At 38.3% G+C, this 10,795-nt stretch overlaps 1 protein-coding gene across 1 annotated transcript; it reads right to left on the reverse strand.

Annotated features, from left to right (window-relative positions):
- Nucleotides 1-475: 475 nt before the first annotated feature.
- On the reverse strand, nt 476-10,445 carry MRPL39 (mitochondrial ribosomal protein L39; the record flags this gene model as incomplete). The annotated part of the gene is made up of 9 exons (XM_010134075.1): nt 476-596; nt 1,625-1,672; nt 2,572-2,725; nt 3,932-3,997; nt 6,404-6,516; nt 7,777-7,844; nt 9,166-9,265; nt 9,754-9,893; nt 10,239-10,445. Coding segments are annotated over 9 exons (983 nt in total), but the record flags the coding sequence as incomplete, so codon positions are not given.
- Between the last annotated feature and the right edge of the window lie 350 nt (nt 10,446-10,795).

Raw genomic sequence — 10,795 nt, forward strand, 5'->3', positions numbered from 1 at the left:
TGGTTTTTGTCTGTTTGTTTTTGAAGATACTATTTGTATCAACTTTCTGTTGCATTAGGCAAAGAAGTGAGAGGAATTTCATCAGAAAGTTCCAGCAAAAACCAAAGACATCAGGCCAGAAATAAAGACTTTCTTCATGTAAGACCAAACAAGGAGTCTTTAAATTATACCAACATAAAGGGGATGGCCTTTCCAGCTGCCAATTCAGCTACAATGTGTAGGCAAAACTCCCCTAACTGTAGAGGACAACACGTGGGCACATACGGTTGTTGTCACAATCTTACAAGGGTAACCTGCAAGATGAGTTATTGCAATTAAAACACTACCTTTTCTTCCTCCTCTTTTTTAAGTGACATTCAAGTGGACTGAAATGTCTGATACTGGATTTTTATCTATCTGATTTAAGTCCACAGAACGCAAATGAATTAGCCAAGACATTTTTATATGCAGCACAAATAAGTAGTGTAAAAATAACATTTTATTATGTACATTTAGAAGTTAAAGTTCATTTAAATTGATACAGTTTTTTCCTCTTCACTTCCATCTTTTGCCTCGGGACATTCTGCTGTTGCTTCCAAACATTTTTCTTCAGTAACCTGCAGAAACGTAACAATTCTGTTATATTTTTAAACATGATTTAATTTTCCTTGATCCTGGGAATCCTCCTTTCATACTGCCACTGTAACAAGAAACGACAGCCTACAAAGACAATTATTGTTTCCAAAATTAAACAACCTGAATGACAAGCATCTTCAAACTAATTTCATGGAAAAATATCAGGGATTAGACTCTGAACACATCCTTGGCTAACAAGTTTCAGCAGACATAGAGCATTTTTTCCTCTCTCTCTGGCTGCACAAGTAAAATATTTGATCTGAAGGCTCCAAAACATCTGCCGTTTAATTCTTATGAAGGTTTCCCATGTTGAAGTGTGCCTTGAAAGTAAGTCTCTGGTTACATGCGGCTTATAATATTTTACAGTTATGTTTTTCTTAAAACTTGCCTTTTGCATCTATTCAGTCATTGTAAAGCTTCTCTTGGATATGTACATTTCAGCTTTGAAACACTGGCTGTTAACAAAAGCATATTTACAAGAAACTCTTGTTTTCCATGTAGGTTTTAATCAGGCAAAAAATACTCAAAGATTTACGGATCTTACTGAAATAGCATTCCCTTTTATATCAAGTCGCTACCACCTAGGTTCACCCAGTGGTATTAGATTCTAACTCTGCATTTACTTGTACGAAACACTATCATAGGTGGTCTCTCAAACCTGTGGCAGAAACTTATTACTACCAAAAATCTAGATAAGTGTAAATATATTATTCCAATTTTTAGTTTTCTTATTTCATATTCATGATTAAAACACAAAGAAATAATTTTACATTTTACACTCATGCAGTATCAGTGGTAATTCTAAAGATCAATTTGAAAAATACTAATACAGTGTAAGGTGATAATTAACAACAGCTTGGAAATCTCATGTGCATCTGGTTTTTCTTCACCTGTGAACATTTCCATTCCTAAAGATATCTTGAAGATATTACCCGATCATTCAGATTCTACTCTATCACAGCATATCTTTAGATTTGCTAAGCTGTACTTCACTGCTAATGAGACTTACCAGCCTCTTCGATCTTTCCAGCAGCTTATGCCACACGGTGTGGTGAGCCTGTAGGAAATGACATTAAATTATGTTACAGGAGGCCAAAAAAAAATCTTCTCATAGAATAGACATGTATAGAAATGATAGCATAAAACCATAACAATCCCTAATTCAGACATGACGGCTTATGATTTCAGAGTCCAAACTGCCCATATTCCTTTGGGAGACTTGAATAAATAAATGTCTGCTGATCACATCCATTTGCTGAGTGGAATCACTGAGAGGGTTATGGGCAAAAATGGAAATGAAAATCTTATGATGATGAAGGGTACCCAGAGATGAGGTGAGGAACCCCGTGCCCACTTGTCCCTTGAAAACTTCCCCGACTGAGACAATAGCGCATGTGCTATACCATGGGTCAAAATCATGCTACAGAAATGGGAAGAAAGACTCTTGCCTCCACCTACAGTTCTGCAAGGCCTGTGTTTAAGATTGATTAGTCCAGGCATTTTTTTGATATTGTTAACTTTTACTTTGATGTCATGAAAAACTTTGAGATGGTATCCTTTGTCATGAGTACAAAATTAAAGTTCTGCTCTTTCCTGAATCTGAATAAAGACAATCAGCAGCCTCAATTTCAGAAGGCTGGCAAGCACAACTAAGGCAAGGTGAATGAAATACCCATGCAGAAACTACACAACCAAAACAACACTTTTCCGTACTAAAGAATAACAGTAAGAGCCCTCTGATGCAAACTTTTCCAGTTGTGATTTCACGTCCATAATAGTTCCAGGAAAACAAACTCTGAATATCCAATGTAGTCACCATCATGGGCCTAACCTTTCCGCTACTGTTCTCACCTCTGAACTACATTCAGCTACCAGCACAGCCTATAATAAAGATCAGAGACTAAGCCAAATGCCCTAACATATAGAAAGAAAACCTGTACAAAATGGATTAGTTACCTTCAAATGAATTGGCAAGGACACACCCTGGAACCTCCTTATCAATTCAGATTGGTCAGTTTGAAGATTATGGGCTGCTGTTATGTCATACTGGAAACAGAAACTTGTCCTTGGAATATGAGGACCTTCACTAACATCTACAAAGTCACCAAACCTGACGGGAGAAAAAAAACAAAACAAAAACTATGTCAAATATACTTGGAGAGAAGTACAAGCCTATTGCTTTTTATTTTTTATTATCAAATTCCTATCTACAGAACAGATGAAAGAAAATACACAAACCAGATCTAAACAGATCCCTAGTTCAGCATTTCCCGGTTTCATAAAACAAAAGTACAGGTCACACAATTTCCTAAAATGAATTTATGAACTTTAAACCTCAAATCTAGAGAGAGGATCCTAGGTTTAACGAGTCTTTGATGCCATGTTGGCTTTAAAAATGAGGTAACTCATTCACCAGAGAAAGACTTGTCTGCAAGATCACACATTTGCCATAGTACAGTGTTACATCCTCCACAGGTATTTCCCTTTTAGTTCCTGGAAAACTGCAAATCAATTAAGAAAAATGAGAGACAGAAAGATGTACAGTGAAAGACCAATCAGAACAAACCTCTCCTGGAGATCAGTAAGTAAGCCCATTTTCTCCCTTATTGAGCAAACTAGAGACTGGGAGGAAGGAGGAACAACAGACACAACATCTTCCTAAAATTTCAAGAACCATCACTGCAAAGGCATCTGTTTCTTTAGAGAGACGTGGACTCCAAAAATAAACTGCAGAACAATTCAGACATCCAGAAAACTGAAAATCCTACACAAGCCTACTCACAAATTCTTTTATATGTCTGAGATTCAATACAAACTTCCCGCCTCCAGCCTAAGAACTTTGTATCTTAAACTGCATCCCAGGAGCCAGCTCCATTCTCATCTCCACCACTACAAGGCAGTAGACTGTCCGTAGGAAGGTCTTGACAACTTTGGAAGAGAAATCCACTACACAACAGTAACTCTTGTTTTCAAACGAGCATTTGGTTTGTATTTTAGTTAACCTGTCAAGCTCTAGAGATTTATTTAGATTTTATGTAAAAGCACAAGGAGTTCTCTGGCACTTACCCCTTTAACATAACAAAAAAAAGAAATGCAGTGAGATCCACCAAATACTATGTATCACAAAACACTTGTATAAAAAAACCAAAACGACATTCTAACAACTTAAGACAGGCTACAGACAGCAATGAATACAAGTGATTTCTACACTGAAAACCATCACAAGTAATTTACTCTTCTCAATTGCAGGCAGTCCTTGCAATATAGCAGCATCTTTCAGTGAATCGTTACAGCAAGAGAGTTAAGTTTTGCTCACCGATGTAATGATACAATTCCTTCTGTATTCTGAGAAGCTTTTCGTTCTATCATCTCCATTTTGTATCTGAAAAAGACAAAAAAAAATTAAACAAATATCTCACATTTAATACCTGGTTCTTACAAGACTACTTAAGATACTGATTTAAGAAGCATTCTTTAAAATGTTCATATTTATGTAAGCTTTGAAACAAGTTTAAATTCTTAATTTTCTATGACAACACATACTGACATGTGCATATAGACCTCTTAGTCTAACCACAGTTCCTGGAAAACTTATGGAGATTATACTGAAAGGCATTTGAAGAATAGTGCAATCATCAAGCACAGTCAACATGGATTCACAAAGAGAAAGTCCTGTTTAATTTTATATCCTTCTACAAGGTCACCCACCTAGTGGATGAAGGGAAGGCAGTGGATGCAGTTTTTCTGGATTTTAGTGAGGCTTTTGATACTGTCCCTCAAAGCATCTTTCTGGACAAGTTGTCCAACTGTGGGATGAGGAGTTTCACAGTGCACTGGGTGAAGAACTGGCTGAAGAGCATGGCTCAGATGGTTGTAGTAAATGGGGCTACATCTGGCTGGTGAACAGTCACCAGTAGTGCTGTTCACGATTCAATTCTAGGGCCAGTTCTGTTCAATATATTAATCAATCTGGATGCAAGAGCTGAATGCACTGTTGGCAAGTTCACTGATGATTCCAAACTGGGAGGACAAGAGGCGCTGCAGAGGGATCTAGATATGTCGGAGCATTGGGCAATTACCAATGGCGTGAAAATAAAATTAACAAGTCCAAATGTTAGATTCTGCACCTAGGATGGAATAATGCCAGGCACAAGTATAAATTAGGAGAGGAGTGGCTGGAGAGCATCCTTGCAGAAAGGGATCTGGACAGCGGGTAATGGTCATCAGCAGGCTTAATAGGAGATAGCAGTGTGCCCTGGCACTCGGGAGGGCAAACTGAATCCTGGGCTGCATCAAACACAGCATAACCAGCTGATCAAATGAGGTGATTATCTCTCTGTGTTCGGTGTTGGTTTGGCCTCACTTTGCATACTGTGTACAGTTCTGGGCCCCACAATTCAAGAAGGATGTGAAGGTGCTTGAATGAGGCCAGAGGAGTGCAACAAAGGTGGTGAAAGGGCTGGAAGGAATGTCTCAAGAGGAGCAGCAGAGGACACTGGGCTTGTCTAGTCTGAAGAAAAGAAAACTATGGGGCAACCTCACTGATCTCTATAGCCTCCTGAGGAGGGGAGGTGCTGATCTCTTCTCCCTGGTATCCAGTGACAGGACACTTGGAAATGGTTCAAAGCTGCATAAGGCAGGTCTAGAACTGACATTAAGACGCATTTATTTTACTGAAAGGGTTCCTAGAGAGGTGGTCAATGCCACAAGCCGAGCAGCATTTAAAAGGCATTTGGACAACGTCCTTAATAACACGCTTTAAGTCTGCCCTAAATTTGGCAGGCAGTTGGACTAGATGATTGTTGCAGGTCCCTCTCTATCGAAGTAGCCTATTCTATTCTATGTAATAGGAGGGCCACGTTCTCTCAGCGGAGTTCTATTCAGAAAGATAAAATTAATCTACTTCAGACAAAAATAAAGAGTTTTTCAAGTCGCTACCAGATGACCTAAATTTTATGCAATGTGTGGCCCTCAACAGGTGGTCATCTTCAAGACAGCAAAGTGTTTTCTGCTCTTTCTACACAGACGCAAATACACGTACGCTGTCTAAAGCTACTACCAAAAGCCAGCTCCCACCATCAGTCCTTGCCAGCCAAGAGAGCAAAGAGATGCTAGTCCATATGACACATTAATATCATCTTCACTAGTAAGCTAAAAAACTAGTTATTTTTGTTACTTTAGCTTTAGTATAATTTGATTTTGGTTCACAAAATTATAAGCTATATCATTTCCCCCCACGTCTCCCTAACCGCCAAAAAGCTGTAGATCAGAGCACTTTTTCCCCAGAACTTTGCTCAAGTATTTTTCCGGCAAAGATGACTGGAGTGTTTTGAACAAGCCTTCTCTTAAAGCATAGGCCAGAGTATTTTACCCATTTTCCCTCTGCAGAGCTCAAAAACTGCATTTCATCAAATCTTCATTTGAAGATATGAAAAACTTACATTTCTTTGAATCTAAAAGCCTTTCAGCAAAGGCTGAGAGCAACTAGCATACCAAGTTGAGCCACCAGAGCTTCAATTTTAAAACCGAAATCCTGAAGGTCACTAAGAAGTCCATTTGTCACAAAACTACATCCAGTAAAGGTGCCTGGTGTTGGTCTCTGGAGAGAACATTTAAAATTAAGTAAGGTAGTGTGACAAAGAGAATGGAGGCATGTTCATTCAGAGTAGCAGGAGAGGTACCTTCTTACTTCACTTGTCACATCTTATTTTAGATTTACAAAACCAAGCAGATATTTAAACGAATTTCGAACTGCTTTCATAAAAGAAAGGCAAATTCAGTCACTTACTTGTTATGCTGAAACATTTCACGTGCTACTTTTGCTTCAACATGCAGTGTTTCAAAAGGCAGGTCTTTATGAATTAGCTTTCTGGCATCCCTTGTAAGAGAACGGAAGTTGTCCTAAAAAACAGTTGACACACATAAAACAGTCAACACTGTTTCACAGCTGCAGTGAGTAAACAAAGCATAGGAAACACTAAATATTAGTCAAAAAAACAAGGATCATCTACTATAAACCCTACGTATAAGAATATTGCTGTAGGACTTGCTATTTATCAGCAACAGATTGCTACAGATCATTGCTGTTTAAATGGACTGATTCAATACCCAGTAAAATCAACAGGCATTTTTCCATCAGAAAAAAAATATATTAATTGGAGTTAAACTTATCCGGTTTTCTCAATAGGATATATACACATACAGTCTTGCTACTGTTAAATATCCATCTGTGTATTTTGTTTCCAAGTCATGACTCTACTTATAGTTGACCTCTACTGTGATGGAATCAAAGGGAAAAAAAGTACTGAATAATTAATAAATAGAAATTGATCACTTTGGTCCAGAATCCAAAGTTCTGCATATTCACTTATTGATAAAGAAGAAATTGTTATTCGGAGAAATTACATTTTATAATATCATGCAGAAAATATTTTAAGCTAAGTTACTTCAACTCTAAGAAAGAAGAAAAATCGTGCATTGTACCAGTACTGCTTTGCCAGCCATACACACCTCTGCTGATGACAACAAGAACCGGCGCCAGAAGAGTAAAACATTCACGATCATGCCAGCTACCAAATGGTTGGGACTTAGAGGTCTTAACATTATCAGATTTACTGAAGCAAGCTGTTAAGGAGAGCTTCAGCTGAACTGTTAGCACATTCTTTTACAACAATAAACTGATTATGCTGTAAACCACTAGGTGAAAATACACATATTACCCAAACTTTTACTTTCAGAGGGGTCTTACACAAAGACTACAGTTGCATCTACATTACAGGGCAAAGCAGATGATTAAGAGCAGATCTGCAGAGCAACGAAGATGGCACTGAGGTCCCAATAGTCACTTCAACTGTTCTTGGAATTACATTTCTGACAAGAACTTACTCTAGCCCCACAGACATAAAACCTGTAAGCATCTGGAGGACAGCTCAGGGTTTAATTGCACCTGAAAGTACAACCAGTCTGTGTGCTCTGAGAGCACTCTGCAACGACAGCCAGTATGTGGTAAATGCAGAGATTAGTTTCCAAAAAGTACCTAAAAAAAATACTATTGTAGATACACTCGACAAAAAAGAAAAAAACTCACCGCCCCCTCTCTCCCTTTAATAAAGAACCCCTGGACAAGCTATAACTTTTCAGGCAAGAAGTTATTGTGCTTACATTTGTTGGTTTCCAGTCATTCAGTTTATTGTCCAAAACTACATCGTAACAGAAAGCTCCAGAGATCACTGCAATTCCAATTCCAAACACAAAAACATTGATGTTTTTAACAAAGTTTGTATTTCATTGTCATAATATATTCTCATATCAAAATGAACGGAAAGAAAAACAGAATGGTCTCAAGAAATCATCATAAAATATGAATTTTCAGCTGTGATTATACAATTAAACAGCACATTAAACCTGTATCATTTCCATTTCATTTCACTGAATGCAAAAGTAATGTGAAATTAGGGGTTTTTTAATGTCAGTATAATACAACCCCATTAAAGAAAAAAAAAACTGCTTCCCAAAGCTGCCATCTAACATTGAAAGAAAAAAAAAAAAAAAAAAAAAAAAAAAAAAAAAAAAACAAACCACTTTGAAAACATTTCACCTTTTTTCCTTTGTATGCATCACACACTACAAGTAAATCTGCACTATTAAATTGTAAAGAGGAATTTATTGCACAGAGAGATCAGACAATACTAGAGCTGAAGCAAAATGTTTATCTGTGACACTAGAAAGGCACCAATTTCCAATAAAAACGACACAAATTTCTGTGAGAGTCGTTAGAACACTCTTGTATATTTATTCAGTTATTGCCCTGTTAGAAATAAAGCTGGTAAACCCCGTAATCTCATACTATTTCTACAGCTACAGTATAATGATATAGCTTAGTACATGCAAGATTGTTCCAAATCCTGGTAGAACTGAAATATCCACTCTACACTTCCCCATCAAGGACAAATGCTGAAATTGCCAAAAAGGGAATCAATTGTAGGACTCCACGTGGCCAGCAACAAACTTTCTTACATATCAAATCCATAATCACACAGGCTTTTTTATTTAAATAACCTCCTCTCTTGGGCATTTTCTCACTTTCGTAAATCTTACCTGAGGTCACAGATGAGCAAAAGTTGTTAATAACCCTGTCTGTACTTCAATAATCTTCCAACATGATGTATATATCATAATTTTAGTAACTCAAGTGCTCACAAGGTTATGCAGTTACTAGAGCAAATTTCACAGAAACACATCACATCTCCTAAACACCTTAATTCTGTAACTTCACAATAAAAAGGTTATGTCCTGAAATACCTACCTGAAATCCTAAACGGTCTGAAACCCAGTTGCCACATGGACTAATTTTCTGTACTTTGATAACAAAATTGTTTTCACTGTGATTACTATAAATTAAAGGCTACAATGACAGCATGTAATATGCCTATTAAGGCTAAGTACCTTCAACCACTGGAAAAGGAGCCAATGGTTTTTTGGTAACACTATTAGACACTCACTTAAGAAGCAGCAGAAGAGAAGATAATCGATATAAAACACTTATATCACCTGGCACTTCTGGAGCTTTAATCAGACTCACTGAGTACTCATCTTTGAACGCTCGCTTCAACACACAAGCCATGATCATAGCACAGGAACGCCAATAAGCCTAAGAAGAGAATTTTGAAACACAGATTTATTACCTGGAAGCTAACAACCCATACCAAATGAACATCAGCTATTTACTGCAATAAATACCCACATTTAACTGAACGACGCACAACCACGGGTGTCAACCCAAGCATTACTTTCTTTAGAATTTAAACTTCTATTTGATTCTACATGGAGAATCATTTCCAATCAAAAAAACCCCAAAACTGCATTTAAAATGCAAACCAGATGTTTCCCTGGAGATATTTAAATCTGAAATCACAGGCTACTACAAAAATACAAGTTGAAAGGGTTGCCTGCGCATCACCTAGCCCATACTCTGGTCCAGCTAATGTTAACCATCATGCACCAACCAACCATTAGAAATATCTGAACTTTCAAAACAAGCAAGTTTAAGACAGCAGACAGACACAGAACTGAAAGGGGCAAACAAAATCATGTGGTCATACTCAGGGTCACCCACAATGGGATAAGATACAGACTTACCTTGTTTACTTCCTCTGGATCTTCATCTTTGAAAGTAAGGAACTGAATTTCACAGGATTTGGTCAAGGGTCTGTACATATCCCAGACTTCACCATCCACAAGAGCCAGAACGGATTTCTTGCAATGCCATTCACTTAAGTCTACAGAAAGTTAAAAAAAAAAATGTACACAGTTATTAACCATATTTCCTGGAGTCAGCAGTTTAGAGCCCTGCATTAGTAATGACAAACTGCAAGTTTCACTTTTGCAAATTACTTAGAAGGATGAGTCGTTCAGAGCCTCCAAAAATTAGCTCAGCTTCTGCTGATGTATTTTAGTACAACTATATTTTAAACTTACCAAACACAAATATTCTGAGTGCACGTGTGTTATTTTGGTCATTAAAATGCCAACAGCATTTAAAATTAACATGACAAATACTTCAATCGGCAGCACAACTTTCACCATCAGCAGCATAATGTTAGTTTAAGAGTCCATTCACTCACGCATGGCACAATTGTAGGGAGTAGACAAAGCTTTGTTCATTACAAACACGCTGCCAGGGTGTGATTTCCCAGTGTATTTTACTTCGATCTTCTCAATTCGTGGATAAAGGGACAACTGCCTCTCTTTCTCTTTGGTGAAGAGCTCATTGCGCATCTGAATCACTTCCTCTGACGTCAGTCGGGAAACAGCTGGGTTTGAGATGAACCCTGGTAAAAGGAACGATCTAAAATAAGCGATAAAGACTTTTCAAAGCCTCTCTGCAAGACGTTAGTTTCTGAATAACGGAAGACGTGCCCCTGCACTGCTAATCCACGTGTCTGTTTCTACAGGCGTCAGGTGAGCGGCAGCTCTCACTGCCCGTCCACTCTTGGTCCCTGCAGTGCCTGCACGAAGTCACAACAGAAATCTCTGAAGCCACGAAAGCTTAATGACGTTCTCTGGCTGCAAAGACCCTTCCCTCAAACCAGGCCTTGCGGACCGCGCCCACCCAGCGCCACCGCACCCGCGGTGCAAAGCAGTCGGCGCCGCCTCCCGCTCACTGCGGCCTCCTCAGCCC

Source organism: Buceros rhinoceros, unplaced genomic scaffold, assembly GCF_000710305.1.
Source record: "Buceros rhinoceros silvestris isolate BGI_N320 unplaced genomic scaffold, ASM71030v1 scaffold5884, whole genome shotgun sequence".
Lineage (NCBI taxonomy): Eukaryota > Metazoa > Chordata > Aves > Bucerotiformes > Bucerotidae > Buceros > Buceros rhinoceros.